A 27,832-nucleotide genomic window follows, 5' to 3' on the forward strand; every position below is an offset into this window, starting at 1 on the left:
ACTCACAGGTCATAGCAGTCTTAATGCCAATGGATTTCCCACTATGTGGATGTACAAAGGACTGTCCGGTCTGTAGGAAACCACAGTTGATGCATCCATGGCATTTGTATACACCAGGTTTTCGCTGAAGCCATGTTGTAGTGTACCCTGCACGCGCTCCCCTCTCCCGGCGATAACTGTCAGTAGGAGAGGGGAGCGCGTGCAGGGTACACGTCACGGGAAGACCGCGGCGCGCGGACACTGAGACCAACACCAACCAGTGCCGGGGAAGCGAGGCGGGATATCTCACCATTTTATATAAAGAAGGGATTACTTCAAGATAACTTCCGTTTGATGTTTTCTCACGATTGAATATTCATTGCGCTCGGAAGTTGGGTCATCACCAGTTTCCAGAAATTGCAGAAGCTTATACCGATACATGGGTTTTCGTCAATTGTGTGGCCAGCTCTTCCAATGTCCAACTTCTTTTACCCATTGGGGGGGTGAGAAATCACAATCAGTACCAGTGGACGTTGCCCAGCTGGGGACTACAGGAGGAGCAACAAAAGATACCATTTCCAAGTGTGCACTCACACTTGGCCGTGTGAGTAGTAACACTTTAATTTTGTCTCTACCTGATACTGAGGTGTGGCCTTTTGACTTTTGATTTTAGAGCCTTAACTCAATATTAAGAAGTGGAACTGCCCCCTAGTGGAACTGCCCCCAAGATACCATCCCTTAGAGCGCACGCACACATGCCCGTGTGAGTGTTATATTTCAACTATATTTATCCCTACCCTGTTTCCATTCCTGATAGTATCACAGATTGCTTACATATTCTGTTTGTATGTATTTATTCCGAGGGTGAGACCACACCAAGGAAGAAGGAGAAGAAGAACGCAGACGCAAAGCGGCGAAAGAATCTAGAAGACAGAAAAGAGAAGAAAGAAAAAAGAAAAAGAAGCCCAAAAGATACCTTGATGCGACAGCATTTGCACAAGGCCGTGTGAGTGTTAAAATTATTTTACACCTACAAAACCCTTCACATCACCTCAGAGTATTGCACACCCTATTCAGGTTATACACCAGCCTTCCACCAGTGCTCCCCCATCCCACCTTTTTTCATATACTCTCTCACGCCTGATACCTTATACACACGCATGCGCATTAGTCTCTGCTTTGAGGGTTCCCCCATACAGACACTCCGTGTCTTGTAGGTTGCATAGCAATGACGTCATTTAGTTCATTTTTGGCATAGTTGTTTTCAGCTGATCCAGAGAGGGGGGGCAGGCTACTAGCCTATCACTGTCTGTATTTGGTGTGAATGTGGGTATATAATGGTGGTTTTTGTCACTTAGGGGTGAGCACTCCCTTGAGAAAGGTCCTGTTTAAGGACCGAAACGTCGGTTGTATGTGCCTTTTTTTCAATACATCTTTATTTGATATCTACTCTGAGTGCTGTCTCGTTTCTTGCTGCGTGGTCTTGGACTCCTGGTCTGCCTGGTAAGGAATCTCCATTTTTATTCATTGTTATATGGGACAAGCACCGGTTTTCAACCTTTATTGCGAGTGACATCTGCCTTTGTGTATATATATATATCATACCATACACATAGATGAATACCGCATCAAGCAACCAAATAATAAATACACTGTCTTAAACCTAAACAGAAAATAACTGAAAAATAACAGAAATAATAACTGCTAGGCGGTGCTAGAGGAATAAAATTAATATGTAAACAAAGAAAAAGAAAAAGAAACCTCTTAAAAAGCACTCAGACAAATAATGCAAATAATAATAACAATTTTATTAAATCAAAATATGAAGGAAAACAAAAAACAGCTGACTGGAACCCTGCCTAACTATACTCAATAAATTGACATGGGACAAAAGAAAAAATAATAAATAACCCCAAGAAAACTAAGCTATCATATCCGGATATCTGATCAGGAGGTCTGTTGTGCGCATGTGCGGGAATTGGACTCCCGTTGCTGCGTGAACATGACGTCACTATGTCGTCTCAAGCATTGAGAATATGCTCTGCTATGGACGCAGCACGTACCTGTTCATAGCGCCATCTATCTGGGACCTGGTATGCGCACTCGTGAGGCGCAGGCGAGGGCGCAGCAGCCAAAGCCTTTAATGTGTATAGATGTGGGACGTTTTTGGCGCGAAATATGTCATTAAGCAGTGCCTTTTTAAACCGGACATGCTCCATGGCCCCATTACCACCCTAGAAGAAGCCTTAGTGGGCAAAATGCGTTGGTGGCACCTTATGCTGCTGGCCCTGCCTGCTGGCTCTTCATTTGGACAATATTATTTGTTGGGACAACCCTTTGATATAGCTGTTGTTTTGTGATGGTGGTTACGTCAATCCAGGATTCTCTTGTCATCTTTGCTATACAGGAGTTAAGTATATCATCTTCATATACTACTGTTATCGTGCAGTTATTATACAGTTTTGCAGTATATGGGTCTTTCTCCTGTACATGTTCCATTGATCCTTTGTGTTTGGGCCACTGAAGTACCTTGAATGTCTGTTGTCATGTGCTATATTTATAGCTTTAATGTCTATAGGTCCTTATATTACAGTGCCCCATACACTAGTATAGCATGCCTGTTATATTTATCCACTTTCTGTTTATTTCTTTCCTTTAGAGGTTTTTTTTTCTTTTTTATCTCTAATAGGTGTATTGTTCATTATCTCTTTCATACGACCGGCCGGTTGTGGATCACTACGGGCACTTTGTTCCCATAGTGGTTCCATTTTTTGAGGTTTTGTTCATTATATGTTTTGTTTTTTATGATAGCTTAGTTTTCTTGGGGTTATTTATTATTTTATCTTTTGTCCCATGTCAATTTATTGAGTCTAGTTAGGCAGGCTTCCAGTCAGCTGTTTTTTGTTTTCCTTCATATTTTGATATAATAAAATTGTTAATATTATTTGTCTGAGTGCTTTTTAAGAGGTTTCTTTTTCTGTGTGTGTGTGTATATATATATATATAATCAAAAAATAAATAGATGATACCGTTCTGGGGCTAACGAAATGCTTTTATTTGTGCGAGCTTTCGAGATACACTGATCTCTTCTTCCGGAGATGTTACAAATTGCCACAGAACGGTATCATCTATTTATTTTTTGATTATTGAAGCTCGGCTAACACGGTACTGATACCTCTACATGTATGTATGTATGTATGTATGTATGTATGTATATATATATATATATATATATATATATATATATATATATAGACAGAAAATATAGACAGCGCCCTTCACACACTACACCTAAATTGCTGCAGCCCTGACAGATGTGGCAAGTGTTTGCACCAGGCAGATATGCCCAATAAACAGTGTGTGAAAATAACTAAATGTATTCTGGCAGGAAAAACTAAAAATGACTATTTAATAAAAACACAAAAGCAAAAAGAAGTGTGCATAACATATAAAAATGAAAAAAAAGCAATAAAAAAGATATATTGCCAATGATTGTAGGTAAAAATGACACTGAGTGTCACTGGGACTTAACTAAAAAATGCAAATATAAAAATGGGTTCATGTGATAAGCAATGAAAAAAAAATTCAATACGCGAATATGAGCCCATAAATGCAGTGAATATTAAAAATACTTAAGTCCACATGTGTCCATGATAAGTTGATTTGCAAAAGGTCCAGGCTGCTTCTTCTTGGGCTCACCGAACTCCCACAGTACCTATTAGAGAAAAAGAGAAAAGAAGCGCCCGATCCTTGTATAAAATCAGATAAACAAAGTTTTAATATCTCATGGACAAGACAAATGCACACTTACAATTTGTCTGATAAAATAAAGCATGTTATGGGACCTGCCCATGCACCAACTGAGGACTCCTCGGTCTCTTCTTTGTGTGTGAGTGTCAGTATTGGCTCCAAAAAGGATGTTGCTGTCAGCTGCTGTCTCCAGGGGAGTAATCCTTAATGTTTGTGAGCATTCAATCTCAACATGCGGCCGCCATTAGCCTTTCTTCTCACACTTGAAACCGGAAAAGAATCTTCAGGCAAGTCCTTGCCTCCTCACGCTGGTGCTGGGAGCTACCCTGTCACCGTATATATACAGGCATACCCCGCATTAACGTACGCAATGGGACCAGAGCATGTATGTAAAGCGAAAATGTACTTAAAGTGAAGCACTCCCTTTTTCCCACTTATCGATGCATGTACTGTACTGCAATTGTCATATACGTGCATAACTGATGTAAATAACGCATCTGTAACAGGCTCTATAGGCTTGCGCACAGCTTCGGTACAGGTAGGGAACCGGTATTGCTGTACAGGACGTGCTGACAGGCGCATGCGTGAGCTGCCGTTTGCCTATTGAGCGAGATGTACTTACTCGCGAGTGTACTTAAAGTGAGTGTCCTTAAACCGGGGTATGCCTGTATATACACAAAGGCAGATGTCACTCGCAATAAAGGCTTCAATTAAGGATTACTCCCCTGGAGACAGCAGCTGACAGCAACATCCTTTTTGGAGCCAATACTGACACTCACACACAAAGAAGAGACAGAGGAGTCCTCAGTTGGTGGATGGGCAGGTCCCATAACATGCTTTATTTTATCAGACAAATTGTAAGTGTGCATTTGTCTTGTCCATGAGATATTAAAACTTTGTTTATCTGATTTTATACAAGGATCGGGCGCTTCTTTTCTCTTTTTCTCTAATATATATATATATATATATATTATATATATATACCCCTGAAGTCATCAGACATTATTGATTTATTCTCCAAGTTATGCTCTTTTCAGCTGGTTTGAGCTGTCCTTTCAGATGCTAATTGACTATTGGCTGTTATACAGGTGTTTACAATCACTATTAGCCCTGTGATAACAAGTTCAGAAATTTTGTGTATTGAAACCACCACTTGTATACCTGCTTCCTGCTCTTTGACAAAGCGCTGTTATAGCGCGAAATACGTTAAAGGGATCATTGTTCAGACCTTTTTTTCACGTGTTTGAATAAATAAATGTTATTAATCTTGGATTTCCAGCACATCCAATATTGGTGTTCTGCACCAGAAAATGTATTTTAGCCATACTTCAGATACTCTTGGAAATCATCCAACCTCCGAAACATTGCACTAATATGGTGCATGATATTTAGCAAAGTATATAGGGGTGACTTACAGTATAAACATTGTTCATGCTTTAGTACCACCCGGTCAAGAGAAGAGCAATAAAATATCGTTACTTTCTAATTGTACACACAGTAAACAATAATTTGCCTATATTAAGACTAACTCACAGAGGTGTCTTATGTATGTTATTTTAATGCCTGTGTCCCCAATGCGCTACAATTGAGTTGTTTTTGTAACTGTTCCACAAAATATAATTTGCTCTACTGTGCACTTTTTGTTAATGTCATGTTACCGGTATATTTTTTGTTAGGGGTTATCTCGTGTATTATTTAAGGAGTATTTGATAGAAACTATTCCTGTATAGGACAATCAATGGCCCGTGTTCACCTCCGGGAACAACGAGACAAGACTGCTCGTTATATCTCTAACAAGGTCATAGACAGGTAAGCATGAATATGAATGAAGCAGCTAACCACAGGTACAGTGCTTGTTACCCGTCATGTTATTGGCTCAGACGAGCACGCAGGATGTAAACTCCTGATGCTTCTGGTGTCTTATTGCTCAAAATGAAAAATGTGTGACAAATATTAAGACAGCACATATTGGTTAGAGATGAGCATTGTTGGGTAGTTGATGTTTGTATGTGTTTGCCTTCAGGGCCTTATTCAGGTGAGCCTGGGGTGAAAACTTGCATCCGTAAGAAAAAATTGTTAACATTAGTTATCTAATAAATGTTTTCTCTATTCAGCCATCTGTTGGTTTTTTTTCTAACGGTTTTAGTTTATGTTTTTTAAGGTCAAAATATATTTCATCCAATTTTACAAGTTTATATTCGTTCTCATTCCAATCAGCGGTGCCAAGAGGCAATTTTAAAACTAGTTCCTCCCTGTATTATTGCTTAATTTTGTACTACATTTCTGGTTACATATTATAGCTCTCCATGCATAGAATAGTATTGATTTAATAGAATGTGAAAGCATGAACTGACATGTTCGCAAAATGTGCCAAGTTTTGCTAGCGGCACAGCACTTATATAAGGACAAAGCCGCAGTTACAATCTCAACAGAACATGTAACATGTATAAGCATGTACAGGTCTGTGTGTCTCTTTGGAAGTGTGTGAGGGTGCAAATGCATATCGGAGTATATCATTGCCTATATCAGGGGTGCTCAACTCCAGTCTTCAAGTCCCCAACAGGTCAGGTTTTCAGGATATCACAGCTTCAGCACATGTGGCTCAATCAGAGGCTCTGAATGAGCCACCTGTGCTGGAGCAGGGGTATCCTGAAACCTTGACCTGTTAGGGGGTGGGGAGGGGGGGTGCTTGAGGACTGTAGTTGAGCACCCCTGTGTCTCTGTCTTTCAGTTCCTGTGTACCCTCACTGGCAGTAAAAGGTTACAATCTGTGCCCTATCTGACTGTCCTAGTTGCTTGTTACAGACTCGTGAAGTTGTATGAAGCTTGAAGTCTGTGTCTGCTGCTGCATTGCCAATGCGAACCATAGAAGGGTTCAGTATGGTGCTAGGCAATTGCAAAATGTTATATTTTAACAGAGGATTGAAGCAGGGGGTCACTGGAGCGGAACCCCGTTAATGTCAGCTCCGGTGACACTCTGTTTCCGGAGATACTTACCTCCGTAGGGGGTGCCAGTATCCCTCGGCAGGTATAAAGCTCTCACGTCACACGAAAGCAGCACCGATGACTCCCAGATTCCTATTGGCCCGCGGGGAATGGTTGCTATGAAAAGCCGCCATTACGTGATCCCTGCTAGCTGAGCAGAGCGGCTACCAGCACCTACTACAGACATAAGTATCTCTTGAAGCAGAGGGTCCCCTGAGCTGAAATTAACGGGGTTCGACTCTGCAGATCCCCTGATTAATCCTACAAATGTTCAAAAACAAAAAACCGCCGGCTTGGGTTGCCGCTTTAACCGGTTTGCTGAAAATATTTAAAAGCAGCAAAAGCACGTTATTCATCTCCCCTCTCTTCACATGTCTGCCATCAGCTAGTGGGATCAGCCTCTCCAGAAAAGACATGATGATGAAGTGCAATGTCCGACCGAACAAGTGGCTGCCTGCTGTTTTTGGGTTAGGGGAAAGAGACGCAGACATACAGTAGATAGTGTACAAGAAAAGTAAATGGCTCTAAACAGCTTAGGCGCAGTGGGCTAATTATTACTGCGCAATGGTGCTGATCCGGCATTAGCACATGGAAACTCCCATTCAAGTCAATAGGAGTTTCCACGTGGTAGTGCCCGATACCGCCCTTTAATGAATAACTCCCATAATGCTGGAGGGTTTTCTGAAAACGATAATTTTAGTAAGAAGCCTGAAAAATTACTTTTGTGCAATTATCACACGTGGTCTTGCTGAAGATCACAACATCACTGGTGCTGATGTAGGCCTGAATTTTCCGTTTCACACCACTTTTCTCCTCTATGTTTTTCCATTGACTGTCTTGGTTTCCATCCCTTTTGCATTTTGTAGTTTCTGGAGACTCACTGCAGTGATCTTCCATAGCTAAAGTAAATAAATACATAAATAAATACATTCAGGTACTTGTATGCGACAGAATGCTAGACATCTAATTGTGTACTTACACTGCAATAAGCAGAGTTTACAAATGTACTTTTAGGCGTTAGGTTCAGACTCTGTGCCGATTAGAACCAGAACAGTCCATGAGGCTAGCTGCCATCTTAGTTTGGGTATAAAACACCACCCAGTCTGTTAGTTTCTTTTCTTTCTGTTTACAGGTCAAGAGTTATTCTTTGTTCCATAACGCTGCAACTTACCCTGTTCCTTTTTATCAGGCGTCCAGTTCCACGGATTTGTAGGTACCTTCTTGTTTGCTGTCCTTAGCTTTGCTCTATTGTCCCCTGTTTATTATTTGTCCCCTGGCACCATTGCTCTTTGCATGTAGCACTGCAGTTTCTTGTAGTTAACTTTAGTTTGTCTAGTTATTCCCTTTGTACTTTTGCTCCCCCCCCCACTCTTAGCTACCATAGACATGCCTATGTTTTTTCCGGAACCCCAATCTAAGGTAGCGTTTCTTTTATCATAATTGGGAGGCGCCTGGGCTATCCTGTTAGTGAATTTAGACAGCCCACTACTATATAATATCGATCAGTTTAAAGCAGAATTTCAGCAAATATTTGATAGACGAGTTATCGTCCAATCAGCAGATAAACTTCTGGAGCTTCGGCGGCAGGACAACAAAGACATTTTGGCGTGATGTATCTTACCCAGTTCAATCGTCTAGTGCTAGAATCCACTTGACCTGAATATAAAAGGGCTTCCCTGTTTTATAGAGGTCTCGGAGATGAGATGAAAGATATTTTAGCACAGGTTGTTGGGGATTTAGTTCTTCAATTGGAACACCGTTTAACAGAAGGTAAGAGAGAAAGATGGAGGAAAGACTCCAGAACTATTTATGAATGCCTAGATTCAGTCCGACATAAAAACTATGTTGGTCATATAAGAGAACCTTCACCCGAACACATACAAATAGGGGGAACCAGGGGATCCCTTTGGAAAGAAAGTGAAAGCAAGATTTCGTTTTCTATTGCGGGAAACTAGGGCATTCTGCGTGGGAATGTCTCAGGAAACCCAAGAACTTACACCAGAGTGTTAGGAAACCAAAAATTCCACTTTGTTCTGCTAACACACTACAGGCTAGCCATTATACAGTATAAAGACCATGACCCCATTTATGTTTCCGTTCTCATCTATTCCAGCACGAGCAGGAACTTGTTAGACTTATTATTCGTCAAAATGTTGGGGATACCAAGGCATCAAACAACACACAGAACCCCAGCAAGCTCTTTTTGGAAACCCCTGAGCCCCCACAAAATATACATGTATATAAGTGTCAAAAAGGAGAGCTATTGAGCGTGGCAAATGTATGCAGCAAGCAACAGAGAAGCCCAATGCTACATCCAACATGACATACATCCAACATGACAAAAATACACAGTAAAATACTTATATATTCTCTTGAAAAAGGGTAATTTAGTTTAACCCTTTGGCCAAAGCATTGTAAGCCTGTGAGCCACAGATACCAAGACATCACAAGGAACAATAAGAAATGGTCAGAGCAGTTGATGGGTCAATCCTTACTTCAGGTCCTCTGAAGTGGCACACTCCTCCACTGAAAATGACTTGCAGCAATGGACATTCGAAAATCCTACAGTTTGATCTCATTGATGCGCCACACTTCCCTGTTATCCTAGAAATGCCTGATTGATGGAAAATAACCCTACTACTGACTGGGAGCAGTCCTGCCAACAGGTGGGGTGGGGGGTCTGCTGGGGTTGGCGTCTCAGGCCCCATGAGTCAGGAGGGCCTGGCCGTGCCCATTTTATAAAAACAAAATAAAAATCATGAGAAAAAAAAATGCCTGCGTCCCCCGTACACATGCGCAGAGCCGAGGTCTCGGCGCGCATGCGCGGTGAAGTAGGGTGTCCGGCCTGCTGCCTGTGGGCCCGCTCCCCCCTCCCTGATCCCAACGTGGGACGGAGGGGAAGTGCAGTTGCGAGCCAATTCAGCTTACCCCGCGCGCGCCAATTCAGCTTCTCCCGCGCCCGCCTCCTGCCCCGGGCAGCAGCCGTAGAATTAGCTCCCAGTCTTGCCCCCCAGCCTCCCACACCTCCCGAGCCTACCTCATGTCTGGCGGGCAAGGAAGCAGGAAGCAGCACCCACCCGGTAAGGGCAGTCTGTCACCCACCCAGGCAGTCAGTCACCCACCCAGGCAGTCAGTCACCCAGTCAGTCAGTCACCCACCCATCAGTCACCCAACCACTAACCCACCCAGTCACACACCCACCCAGTCACACACCTACCCAGTCAGTCATCCACCCAGTCACTCACTCACCCACATAGTCACTCACTCACCCACCCACCCAGTCACTCACCCACCCAGTCACTCACCCACCCAGTCATTCAGTCACCCAGTCAGTCACTCACCCACCCAGGCAGAAAGTCACCCACCCACCCATGCAGTCATTCAGTCACCCACCCACCAAGGCAGTCAGTTAAGGGCAGTCACCCACCCAGACAGTCATCCACTCACTCACTCAGGCAGTCACCCACCAAGGCAGTCAGTCAAGTCAGTCACCCACCCAGGCTGTCACCCACCCAGACAGTCACCCACCTACCACCCAGGCAGTCAGTCACCCACCCAGGCAGTCAGTCACCCACCCACCGAGGCAGTCAGTAACCCACCACCCAGTCACCCACCCAATCACCCACCCAGTCAACCACCCACCCAGTCACTCACCCAATTACCCACCCAGTCACCCACCCACCCAGGCAGTCTGTCACCCACCTTGGCAGTCAGTTACCCACCCACCCAAGCAGGCAGTAAGTCACTCACCCAGGCTGTCAAGGGCTGTCACCCACCCAGGCAGTCACCCACTCACCCACCCAGGCAGTCATTCACCCAGTCACCCACCACCTAGACAGTCAGTCAAGGCAGTCAGTCACCCACGCAGTCACCCACCCAGGCTGTCACCCACCCACGCAATCACCAACCCACCCACGCAGTCATCCACCCACCCTGGCAGTCAGTCACCCAGGCAGTCAGTCAAGTAAGTCAGTCACCCACCATCCACCCAGTCACCCACCGAGGCAGTCAAGGCAGACAGTCACCCACTCACCCAGGCAGTCACTCACCCAGGCAGTCACTCACCAAGGCAATTAGTCACCCACCCACTCAGTCACCCACCTATTCACCCCCCTAGGCAGTCAGTCACCCACCCAGAAAGTTAGTCATCCACCCAGTTAGTCACCCACCTACCCACTCACCCACCCAGGCAGGAAGTCACCTGTCTTTTTTTTTATTTTTTTATAAAAAATAAACAGATTGCATTGTAATGTTTTTTTCCGTATTACAATAAGAAGAAAACAGTTAAGTAAAAGTTGCGAGCTCAAAAATATTTTTTTGTGGTAGGTGCGCTATGGGTTGGAGGGGGGTGGCGGGCGGCAGGGGAAGGGGCCGCTCCTTTCATTTGTCCTGGGCCCCATGATTTCTGTTGGCGGCCCTGACTGGGAGGCACGTTCTGTGATGTTGTCATCCACGTTTTGCAAAGATCAATGTTTTGCAAAAGCACCCGAGAAACAAATGCTGAATGAACCTGTTTATCTTTGCTCTGGCGTTCTGGAGATCCTCCGTACACGTGCCGTCTGACTCATTACCAGAGATAAATCAAGGTTTTAAAGGCGTTTTCAATTTAATGGAATCCAAATCCTTGCTCTTTTGATAGCCAAATCCCTTGCAGCGGAATGTATGCGCAGAAGAAGAAATAGTGCATGAGTCACATTGAAGGGCAAGAGTCCAAAGAAAGCGATATGGAAGGGAAATACCTTGGGAAGCTTGGGTTGTTCGGGATGTTTTGATTTATCTGAATACGAAATTGATGCAGATGAGGATTAAAATAGTGATTTTACAGATATTGATCAAAGACCTTTTTATCTGCATAGTTTCAGCTCAGACAACAAAGATGAAAACATTGAAGTGAAGAAAGAGAAGTCTATAAAGCCAGGTGTGATAGCAGCGTGTGGGGGATTGAAGGACGGGGATGAGTGTGTAACGTCCCCCATGGATGGTTCTGGTGAGACTTACTCTGACTTCCCAGGGGACTCTGATGTAGAAATAATTGATGTTGGTAAAACCATTGCTATAGCTGAAGAATATAGGGAATCACGTCTTCAAATCTCAGAACTGGGAGATGGCAACAAAGAAGTACAGTACAATAAGGCTCTGAGATATGTAGAAAGCTGCAAAGCTTTCACAGGAAATGACATATATCAAAGTTAAATCCTATAACTGAATTGTAACTTGAACAATGCTGCCTGTAAACTGAAGCGGTCTGACTGGAGAGCAGTGACTGAAAGCCGTTATGAGGCACTTGAAAGATTATGAACAGACACTGGAGGATTTTAAGAATGCTCCTGAACTAGCACCTGATGACAAAGCTATCAGTGCTAAAATACTTTGGGTCAATCAGAAAACTAAAGATACCCTCCCAGAGCCGGAGGTTTTAGTTTGGAGCATGAGGTTCGAAACATCCGGGGTTCCAGGTATAGGGGGGAGGCAAATCCTTTTGTTTGGTGGATTGGGCAGGTTTCAGGTTAGACTTAGCGGTAGGGGGATGCCTAAGAGAGGAAGTACTGTCATGATTCCCTCCCGCAGTTGTCCTCACAAACCTGTAGCACAGAGGAGTTAGGGCTGGGACCCGCTGCGCCCGGCGGCGCAGGCGGCCGCGTGAGCGTTCCCCACCAGCAGGGGAATCCTTCTGAGCAGGTCCCAGTCCCCCCTTGCTGTACGGCTCACTGCGCGCTGTGACGCGTCAGCCGCCAGGGGATGCAAAAAAATTGTGATCCCGAGCAGTGACGCGTCACGTGGTGCGCTGATGAGCCTATCAACGGCGGGGGCGGGAGCTGTCAGACAGCTTCCTACACAAGGTGTGTGTGTGTCATTTGTGGGGGAAGGGGGAGGGAGCGGGAGCTGCTTACCTTACAGCAGCCCGCAGCAGCCCGGGAGACCGAGCCCGTGGAGGGAGGGGGGGGGAGTAGCGGATACCTCCACTCAAACCACGCCCCCCCCTCCCACTCCAGCCCCCCTCTCGCTCCGGCTCCCGGCTCCCTAGCAACCGCATATCGCGGTCTGTGCCTGTCAGCGCGCCGCCTGTCTGCAGTGCGGGCGCGCTAAATGAGGGAGCGGGCCCTTAGCCTTAGATTCAGACTCTGGGCCGGTTAGAACCAGAACAGTCTATGAGGCTAGCTACCATCTTAGTTTGGGTATAAAACCCCACCCAGTCTGTTAGTTTCTTTGCTTATCAAACTCTCTGTTTACAGGTCAGGAAATAATTTTTCCCTATGCTGCAACTTTCCCTGTTCCTTTCTATCAGGCTTCCAATTCTACTGATCTTCAAGTACCTTCTTGATTGCTGTCTTGTATTCCATTTGCACCATTTCCCCCCTGTTTATTATTTGTGCCCTGTTACCATTGCTCTTTGCATGTAGCACTGCAGTTTCTGGTAACTAAACTTTAGTTTGTCTAGTAGTTATTCCCGTTACATTTTTTGGCCCCCCCCCCCTGCTTTTTGTCTGTCCACTAGCTACCATAGATTTTTAGTGCAGCTCTGCACATTTCACAGACTCCATTTTGTTTTCCCTGTAATATTATTTTTGTGTTACATTAAATTCTATCAGTTTTTATAAATATCAGTTTCTTGAGACTGAAAATAAAGTGGAAGGGAGGGGAGGATGAAGACAGAGCATCATCACAGCACACATCATACAGTATAATTTTACATATTTTTATAAAGATGTACAGACAATACACAAATGTGTATATATAGATTTCATTGCTTTAATAAATTCTCTTAATTGTATAGTACTGTGACGGAGCGGCCTGTAGGCGAGGTCAGATAAAAGTCCACACATGCATTTCTGGGTAAACCATAATAATGAGTGGTTTTATTCTCCACAAAAACAACTAAAACATTGGGGCAACTGTGTAAGGAATCAGCGACAGTTCAGCTACAATTCCATGTTGCCTAAATCTCAGAGGGATCCTGCACCTGTTCGCCCGGAGTTCTCACCTGGAGGGGGGGATACAGTATGGGATCCACTCTTGGCTTTGGCTGGAACTCAGCTTTACAGAGCTACTGTATAGAGCTTCCAGACAAATCCTTTCCTGAACTGACAATCAGTATCACCTGCTCCTGCAATCACTGCAGTCTGCATGCCTCCTGTGCAGCTCTACCCCTATTCGCTAGCTATGCTATATAGAGTCAGCCCTTCCCCCCCAGGAAGTTGCTGAGCATAGAACTTTTCTTCTTATAACTGTGTTCGCCACAAGCACCTCGGCTTGTCTACTTGGCATTCCTGTACTATAGCCCTGTGCTAAGCTTCCTACACCCTAAGGCCGTTCCTGTACTATAGCCCTGTGCTAAGCTTCTTGTTTCCTGGCAGACTTTGCCTTCGCCGTGCTGAAGCGGCAACACTGAATTCCTCAGTGTTCCTGTGGCCTGTCTGCACTCCTTTTCCCCAGTGGCCTTCTCTGCTCCCTGTTCCTGTTCCCTCCTTCCAGAAGCCCTTCTACGCTGAAGCGGCTTCGCTCAAGTTTCCTGCTATCTACGCTTCGCTACGCTACGCTACGCTTCGCTGTAGGTTTCCTGATGACGACCCCAGTCCGTGACCCCTACTACACTCCTATGCCGCCCACCTTGACCCTAGCTCATGACCTTGACCATTGCTCCTGTGCTGCCTACCTTGACCCCGGCTTGTCTACGGATTACCCTGCTTTCTCCAATCCTAACTCGACTATGTATGACCACGGAATACGCACTCCGGACCTGACTCCGTGGTTTAAGATCGTTGTATATCCATACCCACCTCAGCCCCCTGGTTCCGGTTTGTGGTGAGCACAAGCGTTACATACTGCTCCTTTAAGGCAAAACAAATCATAAAACAAACACCTATTCCCATTAGGGAAACTAAATAAACATTACTCCAGCCCTTTCATACTGGGCCGCCAGCTAAGCTGGTTACCAACCCCAAAACATATAAAACAGTACCAAGACCAGGGAACAATATAGAAAGTCTTATCTGTGTGTTCTGGTCCGCCATCTCCGATTTCTCCAGGCACTTAAGCTGCAGGTGGTGAAGTCCTGCTTTTACCAGTAAGTCTTTTGCCCTATCCGTGCAGGCTTCTCTGCTGTGTGGGGCTTTTGGTTCCCCACTGTTGCCAGGCAAAACCCTCTGGTCAACAACCCTGGATCCCTGTGGGCGGGAGCTCTGTTGTCTGTGTTCCTCAACAAACTCCAACAGGGACACTGAAAAGCAGCTACTTCCTGCCTTTTATCCCCTGTTCAATCAGGAGTTTTATATATCACCTTTGGGAAACCTGACACCTAGTTCAGTCTCCTGCCCTGTAAATGGAGTTTAACTCCTTACTCCCTTACAAGTATACCCCCTTTTTATCTCAATAACCAAGGATCCCATACCTTATAAAACAATTTGGTTGTATAATTTCAAATAAGCTGATCGTTTTTCCATATGCATAACTGTATTTATTTTATTAATTACCATTCTCCTGGACGGGGCTTCTTGTTTTTTCCACGCAGCAACAATTGAGCATCTAGCCGCTGTTACCATATGGGCTATAAGTTTGTGTTGGTAGTGATTCTCACCTTCTTCTGAGCCAGCCAGTAACATTACCAAGGGATCCACTGTTATATCAATTTCTATTGTTTCCTCTATTAGGCTTTTGATATCACTCCAGAATCTGTTTATCTTAGGGCAAGACCAGATGTGGATTAGGTCTCCTACTCCTCCGCAGTTTCTCTAGCATCTATCAGAGCTTCTGGGTTTTATTTTGCTCAAGTTTTGGGGGGGTGAGGTACCGACCAAAAAAAGATTTTGTATATATTTTCCTTTGATTTGTGTACAAATCGAGGTCTTAGAAGCATTTTTCCAAATATCAGACCACTCCTCCGCTGTTATTTCCCTCTGAAGGTCAGCTTCCCATTTATCCATCTATTTGAGTGTTTGCGATTGACCCGTCGGGGCCGGGGTGTCTAATTCTATCACAAGAATTTTTTTTATGTCGATATCAATCAATCTGTTTATCTTTGCTATGGAGTTTTGGAAATCGACCGTACATGTGCCGTCTGACTCATTACCAGGAGATAAATCAAGGTTTTAAAGGCGTTTTCAATTAAATGAAAGCAAAGTCCCTGCCCCCTCCTTGCACTTTTGATAGCCAAATTGATGTAGAACCCGACACTAATCTCCCTTGCAGCGGGATTTATGCACAGAAGAAATCATGCATGAGTCACATCGAAGGGCAAGAGTCCAAAGAGCGACATGGAAAGGAAATTTCCTTTCCATACATCCTGATAGCGTGTTTTACTTTGTGGACTAGACTAATTATTCTCACTGTGTTGTCCGCAGCTTGCCTGTCTGGTATGAACCCTACCTGGCCTGGATATATTAGTCTCGGTAGGATCTTGTTTAGTCTTAACGCCAGGATTTTCACAGTAATTTTTTATGTCGGTATTGATCAGTGATATACTGGAGGCCTGTATTGGTATGGTCTTTCCCGGTCTTGTGTATAAGGGAGATCGTTGCCTTGAGCATTTTTTTAGAACGTTGGCTGTAGCCGGCGTAACATACGCTGATCTAGCAGATCTTAAAGGTTATTAATTAAACATATGAAAAAAAGCTACTCAAAGCTCCAAACAGAAAGTAGAAAGAAAGAATAATAATCAATATAATGCAGGACAACAGTGGCTAAAAATGTGAGGGCTAGGGTGACCATTTGTCCCGATTTTGCCGGGACAGTCACGGTTCTTGCTGGGCTGTCCCGGTTGCCCGTCCATCCCGGGAATGTCCCGTTTTTTCTTCCTGATGCGAGGGGGGGTGGATGCGCGGGGGGAGCGAGCGGCGGCGCCGAGGAGGATGTGGCAGCCGGGTAGTATTTTTCTCTATGTTAGAATGCTGGGGGGGGGGGGGCTGGGCTTAGAGAGTAGAAGCAGGGGATTGGTTGGAGGTCAGAGAATGTCGGGAGTGGGGCTTAGTACCGGATGGAGTGAGCTGCTTCGAGGGAGAGATAAGAGGATCTGAGGGGAAGGCATGGGGAGGGGGAGATATTAGGAGCTGAGGGGAAGGTATGGGGAGGGGGAGATATGAGGAGCTGAGGGGAAGGGATGGAGAGGTGGAGATATGAGGAGCTGAGGGGAAGGCATGTAGAGGGGGAGGTATGAGGAGCTGAGGGGAAGGTATGAGAGGGGGAGGTATGAGGAGCTGACGGGAAGGGGTGGGGAAGGTATGAGGATGGATGGGGAAGGTATGAGGATGGATGGGGAAGGTATGAGGAGGGAAGGGGTAGATATGAGGAGGGATGGGGAAGGTATGAGGAGGGGAGGAGGAGGGATGGGGGAGGGATGAGGAGGGGAGGGATGAGGGAGATATGAGGAGGGGCGGGGTAGATATTAGGAGAAATGAGGAGGGGGGATATGGGGTCAGGAGGGAGAGATAAGGGGTGAGGAGGGGAGGAGGATATGAGGAGGGGAAGGGGAAATATGAGGAGGGGGAGGAGGAGAGGAGGGGAGATATGAGGGGGGGGTATTAGGTGATATGAGACAGGGAGGGGGAGATAAGGAGGGCAGGAGAAGATATGAGATGTGGCGGGGGAGATATTGGGAGATATGAGGAGGGGAGTTATGCGGCAGTGAGGGGGAGATATGAGGAGGGGAGGAGGAGGTATGAGGAGGGATGGGGGAGAGATATGAGGAGCGGAAGGTATGAGGAGAGATGGGGAGGTATATGGAGAGGTGGGGGAGGTATGAGGGGAGGAGAAGAGGGGGAGGTATAAGGAGAGGGGGAGGTATAAGGAGAGGGGGAACTATGAGGAGGGGAGGGGGAGGTATGAAGAGAGGAGGGGGAAGTATGAGGAGGGGAGGGGCTGTGTGTGTTTGTCACTGTGTGTGTGTGTGTGTGTGTGTGTGTGTGTGTGTGTGTGTGTGTGTGTCACTTTGTGTGCACGTATATTGGGGAGGGAGGTTGAGTGTGGGGAGGGGAGAAAAATACATGGGGGTGTGGGAGTAAGAGAGAGGGGGGAAGGAATGGGTGACTGGGGAGTGTGAGGTGGGGTGAGAGTGAGGAGGTGTGAGAGAAGGGGGGGGGGGTTCTCGCAAGGCCACCGAAACATGGGTAGGGGGCCCCGAGGAAACGTTGTTCCTGGGCCCCAGGAAAGCTGTCTGCGGCCCTGCATGGCAGTGATGTCACTGACGTGACAGTGACTGCCACGAGGAGAGCAAGAGACCCTATTTTACAAAGTGTAATATACACACAAGGTGAGGGATGTCACGTTTTTAAACGTCTTAATTTTAATTAATGCCTACATTTTTTTATTTAATTTAAATTTGTCATTTAATTATTTATTTAATTTTAATTTGTTAATTATTTAAATTTTAATTAATGTCTTCATTATTTATAAACACACACTGCAGGGCCCACCTCCTATACACACAAACACACCGGCTGACGTCAGTGTCTCGTTGTCATGGCAACGAGGTGCGTCACGTGATGTAATTTGTTTTATAAATAATTTTTTATTGTGTCTTGGTTTTTCATTTTGAAAATCTGGTAACCCTAGTGAGGGCTGATTCAAGTGCTGGGTCTGTGTAGATAATGGAGGTAACCACAGGCAGGATAAGCAGTGACCGGATTCCAATGGATAGGAGGTGGTAGGGATATAGGCATAACAGAGGAAATATATAATTATACCTCTGTAGTCCCGTTTTCGGCTCTCCGTCAGCTGTATCCCTTTGCTGCGTGAGGCACTGTAAGTAGTGTGCCGTCCTCCTCTTCCAACGATGCTGTGGAGCTCCCGAGTGCCGGTGATGTGCGTCACAACCTCCGGTCCGTCCGGGAACGCTCCGCCGAGTCTTTAGGTTCCGCGTGTCGAAGTCAAATGTACTCTGTGGTTCTGGGACCCATTTAGCGCGCCCTCACCACCTCACCACGACTGTGCGTCTATCCAATCATGAAGGCAGCATGAATAAAAGAAGGATTGGTACAAGACAGCAAAGTCCAAAAAAGAAGCACCATCAGCTCATCAGATGAGTGAAAAAATTAAAATCTTTTATTATACTACATAAAAAACAAAAAAAAACAAACATAACAGGACAGGAAAAACCTCCCACGTGTTTCAGGCTCTAAAAGCCCTTTCTCAAGGAGATCCACGGTGCTACTCATATGCTTCTTTAAGCAAGTGTGTCTTAAGGTGCATCTTAAAGGTGGATAGAGAGGGTGCTAGTCGTGTATTGAGGGGAAGGGCATTCCAGAGGTGTGGGGCAGTCTGTGAGAAAGGTTTAAGGCGGGAGAGGGCTTTAGATACAAAGGGGGTAGAGAGAAGACATCCTTGAGCAGAACGCAAGAGTCGGGATGGTGCATAGCGAGAAATTAGGGCTGAGATGTACGTAGGAGCAGAAGAGTGTAAACCTTTAAAAGTGAGGAGAATTGAGTGCGAGATTTGATAGGCTGAGACAGATTTAGAAAAGAGAAGAGGGATTCTGGCAGCAGCGTTTAGGATAGATTGTAGGGGAGACAGGTGAGAGGCAGGAAGGCCGGACAGCAGGAGGTTACAGTAATTGAGACGGGAGAGAATGAGGGCCTGAGTCAGATTTTTAGCAGTCGAGTAACAGAGGAAAGGGCGGAGGGAAAAGTGACAGGTTTTAGATACGTTTTGAATGTGAGGGGCAAATGTGAGAGAGGAGTCGAGTGTGACCCCTAGGCAGCGTGCTTGGGCTACTGGGTGAATGATGGTGCTTCCAACACTAATGTGGAAGGAGGTATTAGGGCCAGGTTTGGGAGGAAGTATAAGGAGCTCTGTTTTTGCCATGTTAAGTTTCAGTCGGCGGATGGCCATCCAGGATGATATTCCAGAGAGACATTCAATGCTAATGCCCATCATGTCGTGAACAAGTTGGAACCACATTCAAGGAATTCATTCCTTAGCACCAAAAGCAGTCATCCGAGATCACTTGTTCGTGGGATTCCAAAAAGGGCAGTTTCTCCATTACAGGAGACTCTGTTCTGATGATCATTCTTTTCTTGAACATTCTCAAGAGTTAAGCAATAGATTAAAATCAAGAGGTTATCAACAAGTTGACATACTACCAGCCTTTGAACAGGCAAAATACACTGGTAGAAGAGATTTAGTTTGTCATAAAATTTCTAAAAAAAAGATCCAAAACTATCTTCTCAAAATCCTTTATTCATAACTCAATTCAACAAACAGGTGACTCAAATTCGCACAATAATACACAAACATTGGGACACACTAAAGTTAGATGTAGATCTCAAACACATTATACAAGATGGTCCGAGAATAGTTTTCAAGAAAGCGAGAACAATAGCTTCTACACTATCCCCAAGTTTATTTCAATCCATTCCTAAGATCAATTACATTCGTGGAATTCCTAGTGGCTTCCATCACTGTGGCCACTGTACCCTTGCCGATATGCTAGGCCTATGAAGAAAGTGAAGAAAATGGAAGCAGGCACTCGGTCTTCTGAAGATGCAATTTAATGTGCCAGCAAAGGGTCCAACGTTTCGGCAAAAATTGCCTTTATCAAGGAGAGGGCTACAGGATACGCATAAATCACCACTATATATATACTGATAGGTACTCACCCCTCCACGATTACTGCTGCCATGCTCCTGGATGTCGACGCCCACATCGTGACATCAGGACGCCAGCGCGACGTGGCGTGATGACGTCATGCGCCACCAGGGGGGGGCACGGGTGCCTGTGAAGAGACAGCCTCCATGATGCCTGTAACAGGCAAAGATGGCGATCCTGCATACAGAGAGCAGCACTTCTACTGGCAGCCGAGGCTCCCCTGGTGACGTCAGCATGCCACATATGACTATGAAGAAAGTGAACAGTTCCCAACCTAAATGTAGTCACAAAATTCATACTCTCATTCATTGCCACACGAGTTTTGTTATATATATATATATATATATATTATATATATATACACACTTTGGTGTGGTTGTGGCAAAAGGCCGTACGATTAGACCCTTGAAAACAAGGATAGCTGAGCATGCCCGCCTAATTAAGAGAAACGATCTTTCACATCCGGTACCTAGACACTTCTCGAATTGTTTACAAGGTGGTATAGGTAACTTCCATTTTACAGGATTAGAACATATTGCCCCACATATTCAAGGGAGGGGACATTAAATACGCTTAATCAAAAAGAAATGTAATGGATTTTTACATTAGATACACTCCATCCCAGAGGTATCAATATTGAAAGGGAATTGATTTTTTTTAACCCATTGAGATCCAGATACATATATTATCAATTCCCCTTTCTCCCCTTGTATTGATACAATTGTGATTATTTGTTCAATAAGATCTGTCAATTATTATTACAGATCTGTATTGTTAATATTATTCAACTATTGACATTATTGGCATATAAGCATTTCACTGTTTATTTCATTGTAGTTCTATTAGTTTATTATTATTATATTATAATATAGTACTGCTAGTTATTTAAACTTTGTTTATATGATTGCTTTTGTTTTTATTGAATTCTTTACAGAATTAGTTTGAGCAATTTGTACGTGTAATCATTAATATTATTATTATTATTATTTTTTTTTGCCATCATTATTATTTTATGTTTTCAGTTTCATAATGATTTTGTGTTATTTATTTAACTACATTTTCATTATTAGGTTTGATGTCATTTACATGACATCACAATTACATATACATTGTTGTGTGCCTTATTTTGCAAATTTTTTACACATACCCTCCTACATTTGCATAGTATCAACTGAGAATTGTTTAATTACATACCGGATTGGCTGCTTGCTGATTGATTTAGAAGGGAGGTTCTATATCAAGACACACAATGTGATTACTCACCACTCTTTGATAAAGCACATCTCGTGTGAAACGCGTTAGAGTGTTAGTGTCAATACTACCATCTATGTTTTTTAAAGTTCAATAAAACCTTTGGTCATTATGTTCCAGTGTTTCTCTTTTGAATGTGCAGTGCACCGACAATTAATCCTCTTGGATTCTTAACAACTGTCAATGCTTATTTTAACCTGTTACACTGTGGGTGCGCATTTCTTTGTGCCTTTTATGTCCATATAAATACAATTGCCTATACTATCTGCACCATCGTTTTGTCTTGTCTTTCCCTGAGGTGGATTCCTGTTATAAAGCTGGATATACAGATGGACACCAGAGAGGATTCTTCGGCTAAGGCCTCGCTGTACGCGCTGGCACTGCGTCCAGGTGGCGCGTGCACAGCACTTCACCGCGATATGCGGTCCTTAGGAAGCCGGTTTTCGGTGCGGGGGCGTGGCCAAAATGTGCAGGCAGATAAGCTGGCACTCAGGTTTTAGTCTCCAGCAGTACCCGGAAGGAAGAGGCCTGACCTACTGCTGTGGGGGGTGCATTACCGATCTGTCACTGATGCTCCCTGGGTGCAGAGCGCGCTGGGCAGCGGGCAAGTCATGTCACAGGCAGGATATCCAGGTTAGGCAGGGTACAGTGCAGGGTGTATATGTGGGGATGCCAGGCACACTCACTTCACATCACGGAGCCCCAGCACGGCTGCCATACACACTCAGACCTCCCTCCAAAGCCACCTCCCTCCCGTAGCTCCAGACAGCACCCCAGCTCCCTGCCACACCACGTGACGCGTCGCTGCTCAGGATTACAATCCTATTGCATCCCCTGCTGGCTGACGCGTCACAGTGCGTAGTGAGCCTTGCAGTGAGGAGGGACTGGGGCCGACTCGAGAGGACATCAGGAGCTGGTGAGTGGCGGGCACGCCGTCGGATGCAGCGGGACCCAGGCCTTAGGCTTGCTGCCTATGCTTCACAAAGACTGTTTTTGTTGAGTATACCTTTTGATACAGTATTTCTGCTGTTGCAGTGATCTATTCTCTTGCTGAAGAAATCTTTACTTTGCACTTTTTCTATTGTCATTTAATCTGTTTGCACTCGTCTTTTCTTTTTCACTTCATATACTTTTGGAAAGAATAGAAAACTTTCTTACCTATTTGGGAGTTTGTACTGTAGAGAGGAACCTCGCTCAGAAACCCCTAGATGTTGTTAGCGTGCTGCCGAGGGAGTGTGGGTATCGAGATAGAGAGATGTGCCTAAAGGAGGCACAAAAGATCCCTTCTAAGAGGCACACAGCAAACCTTTATAATATAATTTGGTCAGGGGTGAATTGATATATACATAAAATAAAAAAGGTTTATTAAATAACGTCGTTAAAATCGTGTTGTGTAGTGTGATGTGCATGACACAGATAAAAATAGACTGGTTAAGTTTATAGTACTACTCTGTTATCCTAGTCACTACCAGTAGTGAACAATGCTAAAGTGATGGTTTCACACAGGTTGCACTCATATGAGAGCTTATCAGGATGTAAAGTGTTACTGCTTACAGCTGATTCCTAAGTCCAAACTTAATAGTGTACATCCGTTGTTATCGGTGCTAAACTAGACTTTGTAGACCTGAATAGGCAGGGGATAACTGCTGGCAGCGGATAGCCTGTAAGTAAGGCTCTCAATGGGCTAAAAACTGTACTAGTGTCATTAACGTGGTCCCTGTTGGGTTCTGAAGGCAAAACACACAGCCAAAGAGGGTAAGTGAAATTAGCTGTTCTAGTTTTTAACCTCTTCGCACATATATAGTTACTGCCAGATATTGTTTAAATGAATCAGATACCCAGCTGCATATAGTTAAGTGCTGGATCTTAGGCAGGGAATGTGTATATGTTCTTCCTAAGAGGCTCCACTAGAAACGGATCAGGTATTTATTATGCAGTATGGGGTATTCCCCTCTGTGTATCATCACATATCTGTAGTGTGCAATTACACTCCAGTGCTGGCAGAGTTCACGATGTCACACTGTACAGGACAAGCTTGCTACAAATAATGTTACTTTGTCACAAAAGGGGCAGAGTTTGAACAGGTAAGGTATAGATCTCTGCTGAGAAAGTTTCTAGGTCTGAACCCAGTATAGTTTCGTTGGAGTAGATCAAATGTCCAACTGCATATGGTTAAATGTTAGTTCTTAGGCAGAGGACGTGTGTCTGTTTCCTCAGTACACAGTAAGTATTTCTGCCTAAGAACTAGCATTTAACCATATGCAGTTGGACATTTGATCTACTCCAACGAAACTATACTGGGTTCAGACCTAGAAACTTTCTCAGCAGAGATCTATACCTTACCTGTTCAAACTCTGCCCCTTTTGTGACAAAGTAACATTATTTGTAGCAAGCTTGTCCTGTACAGTGTGACATCGTGAACTCTGACAGCACTGGAGTGTAATTGCACACTACAGATATGTGATGATACAAAGAGGGGAATACCCCATACTGCATAATAAATACCTGATCCGTTTCTAGTGGAGCCTCTTAGGAAGAACATATACACATTCCCTGCCTAAGATCCAGCACTTAACTATATGCAGCTGGGTATCTGATTCATTTAAACAATATCTGGCAGTAACTATATATGTGCGAAGAGGTTAAAAACTAGAACAGCTAATTTCACTTACCCTCTTTGGCTGTGTGTTTTGCCTTCAGAACCCAACAGGGACCACGTTAATGACACTAGTACAGTTTTTAGCCCATTGAGAGCCTTACTTACAGGCTATCCGCTGCCAGCAGTTATCCCCTGCCTATTCAGGTCTACAAAGTCTAGTTTAGCACCGATAACAACGGATGTACACTATTAAGTTTGGACTTAGGAATCAGCTGTAAGCAGTAACACTTTACATCCTGATAAGCTCTCATATGAGTGCAACCTGTGTGAAACCATCACTTTAGCATTGTTCACTACTGGTAGTGACTAGGATAACAGAGTAGTACTATAGACTTAACCAGTCTATTTTTATCTGTGTCATACACATCACACTACACAACACGATTTTAACGAAGTTATTTAATAAACCTTTTTTATTTTATGTATATATCAATTCACCCCTGACCAAATTATATTATAAAGGTTTGCTGTGTGCCTCTTAGAAGGGAACTTTGGTGCCTCCTTTAGGCACATCTCTCTATCTCTATTTGGGAGTTTGAGCTGCAGTATTTGTATGCACATATATTATTTATAAACACATTAATATATACATGGTAGGTTTTTGTTTTTAAGATATACATTCACTTTAAGACCTCATTGGTCTCTGTCACATTTTAGAGCACCTTCTTACTGTTTCTTGTCTAATTACACAAAATACCAGTTTATTTGACTGCTTCAGAATGCATAAGGCCATTTGAGTTACTTGACTACATACTGTATACATACCGTATACATAGTCATATGAGACAAGGAGGGGGGAGTTCCTTATGCTCTGATAACACATCGATGTGCTAGTGATACAATTATAATAATAATGTTGAGTAACAAAGTGTAACATTGTGATCATTACAAATGTTTGTTTTCTTTAACAAAGTGTTCCAATTGCACAGGTCATGAGAAATGCTGTGCAATATAGCCTGACCAAGTACCGTATATAAAAGAAAAATTATCGTAGAGATAGAAAATGTCTCATTGATCACAGGGGTGCGCAAACTGTGGGGGCGTGACATTTTCTGCGGGAGACACGTTGCTTACAGAGGCCCCACACTCTTCCCCACAACATTTCCATAAAATGCCGGGGGAGCACACGAGGCCTCTGTATGTCTCTTACCTTCTTTCCGGCGGCTTCTGCCGACGCGTCGCCATGACAATGCGGCGTCAAATGGCAACATGACTTTGTGACGTCAAATGACGCCGGAGAAAAGGTAGGGGGGCGCAAATAAAAAAAAGTTTGTGCACCCCTGCAGTATCTGATGTTTGTTTTATGTATTACCCCAGTTTTGCAGCCAGGTGATATTGGGGCATATTTCTCATAGACTATTATAGTCACGCTCATAACTGATTTTTATTGCAACATACAAGAACATGGCTTTACCCGCGCCCGTGCAAGAGATACTCAAATACAGCACACTGCACTGTGCGCACTCTTGTTCCGAGGTACTTTTCATTCCACAAAAACAGGCTTTTATCATTAAACTAAATACATCTTTAAAGCAGCAATACTACTTTCCAACTTTTTTATTTTTTATTATTTGTATATGTAAAGCATGTGACAATGTATAACTCTACATTCTTGCCCAAGCTGGCAATCGTTTGGTGCTCCTGTTATAAATCTGTGAAAATACTGATTGTGTGCCTAACATAATTGCTGCTTCAGTCAGTGTCACTCAGCAGCTGCAATGTATCCTTATATTACTAAGGTAACATTTTCTATTGTTACAGTTTACAGCTCAAACTGCTGGGAACATTGACAACAAATTATCACAAACAGGAAAGTGTTACAAAGATCTTGCACTGCTGGTGAAGGGGACTAAAACCTGCTATAGAAATCAAAGGATGTTCATTATATTAAAACTCATAAAAGATGGCATTTAGTTGAATTTTAAAATAACTAAAAAGGTATTAAGGATCTAATACTACACAACTAATTTATTAAAAAATAAAAATAAAATAAAAACCTGTAGGATATTGCTTGGATTGCTCCTTTAAGATATAAATAAAAACAAACAATAAAAACCTCCAGTCACTATTATCTATAATATTTCACGTTTTGCTGTTTTAAGGAAACAGAATATCCAGACAAAAAGGATTGGAATACAGAAATGCAGGAGGCTAATCAAAAAATACACAAAAGCGGAAGTTAAAAGCCAGCAATATTTTCTATTAAAAAAAATCTACATACAGTAGATGTAAATTAAACATAAAAGTGGACCAACTGGCTATTTTTAGATTTCAAATCTGTGTTCCCTGAGGCCACATTGACAGAGGAATAAGTATACATTAATTAGTAGCAGTCTCACATATTACATTATGGTTTCCATTACTGTTATGTTTGAAGCAGCGTGTGCTCTTGTATAATGGGAGAAAGTAAACATGCAGAGGCCTTTATATGGAGATGAAGAACATAACACGTTTTGCTTTCATCTCGCTGTAATAAAACATAATGATATCTCAAAATGTTGACAACTGTTTTGTGATCACAGTATTAACAATGACAAATATATGCTGTTAAAATAAATCATACATATGCTATCAGTCCCACATTTTCTCATTAGAATGGGTGCATCCTGCCCCTGAGTCAAAAGTATAAATCCATGTTTGCTGCCACTTCATTAAAATGTATATGGAGAAGGAGCGGCTCAGTGAGCAAAGACACTGACAGGCAGGGGAACCTGGTTCAATTCCCAGTGTCGGCTCCTTGTGACCTTGGGCAAGTCACTTTATCTCCCTGTGCCTCTGGCACAAAACAAATAGATTGTAAGCTCCACAGGGCAGGGACCTGTGCCTGCAAAATGTCTCTGTAAAACTTTACATAAAAACTAGCAGCACTAGTCAAGAACATGCTATTATTATTATTATTATATACGCAGAAATATATGGAGCAATGTTGAATGTTATTACACATGCCAATCTACTCTACTATTTTAAACAACACAGCCCCAAACAACAGCCTCTGAACCCACTCAATGCCCCATAATGCACGCTACCCTTCTTCAAAGAGAGATGTGGTGTATAGAAGGATCTTACTATTCCTTAAACACCAGGAGACTTTTTGAGTGTTTGGGGCAAATTTCCGTTAAAATAAGAGATGGAGGTTTTAGGGTCTGAGAGTGCAGAGGTAATTGGTACCATCATATGATACAGTATGTCCATTTCCAACAATCACACCACAAGCACACAATGCCTTTTACAATGGGATACCACCTTACCTGCCTTGTAGAGCTGCAAGCTCTTTACCTGAGTCTGGTCCACAAACACAGCCTTTCCTTTCCTCACTGAGTTGCCCATGGTGAAGCCCTGGAACCATTATCAGCTGCAGCTGCAAAGTGAGGCTTTGAGCTTTCCCTTCTGCTTCAGATCTATTATCAGACCCTGGTTTGTTGACCTCAGATCCCACAATGACGAAACAAAAAAGGACGAAGACTTTTCCTTTGTCATCAACCAAACCTTTGCACCTGAAACCAAAGCACAGCTGTGGCTCTGCCTTCTAGGAAAACCTGTTGCATATGTGCACCTTACTGGGGAAATGATATACCCAGAAACACAGCCCAAGAGACAGCCAACAACCCAAGCAACATGGGACACAGTATCCAG

The 27,832-nt window shown here is 43.9% G+C and overlaps 1 protein-coding gene across 1 annotated transcript in view; it reads right to left on the bottom strand.

The window, feature by feature from the left end:
- TXNRD1 (thioredoxin reductase 1) overlaps window positions 1-27,832 on the bottom strand; it is a 71,626-nt gene extending 43,794 nt beyond the window's left edge. Inside the window, exons 1-2 of the mRNA XM_075600581.1 lie at window positions 27,448-27,832; window positions 7,435-7,613 (exon numbers count right to left, since the gene is read on the bottom strand). Of these exons, the coding sequence (XP_075456696.1) occupies window positions 7,435-7,613; window positions 27,448-27,526 (258 nt within the window). The 5' untranslated portion in view covers window positions 27,527-27,832. The remainder of the gene's footprint in view (window positions 1-7,434; window positions 7,614-27,447) is intronic.

Source organism: Ascaphus truei, chromosome 5 (genome assembly GCF_040206685.1).
Source record: "Ascaphus truei isolate aAscTru1 chromosome 5, aAscTru1.hap1, whole genome shotgun sequence".
Lineage (NCBI taxonomy): Eukaryota > Metazoa > Chordata > Amphibia > Anura > Ascaphidae > Ascaphus > Ascaphus truei.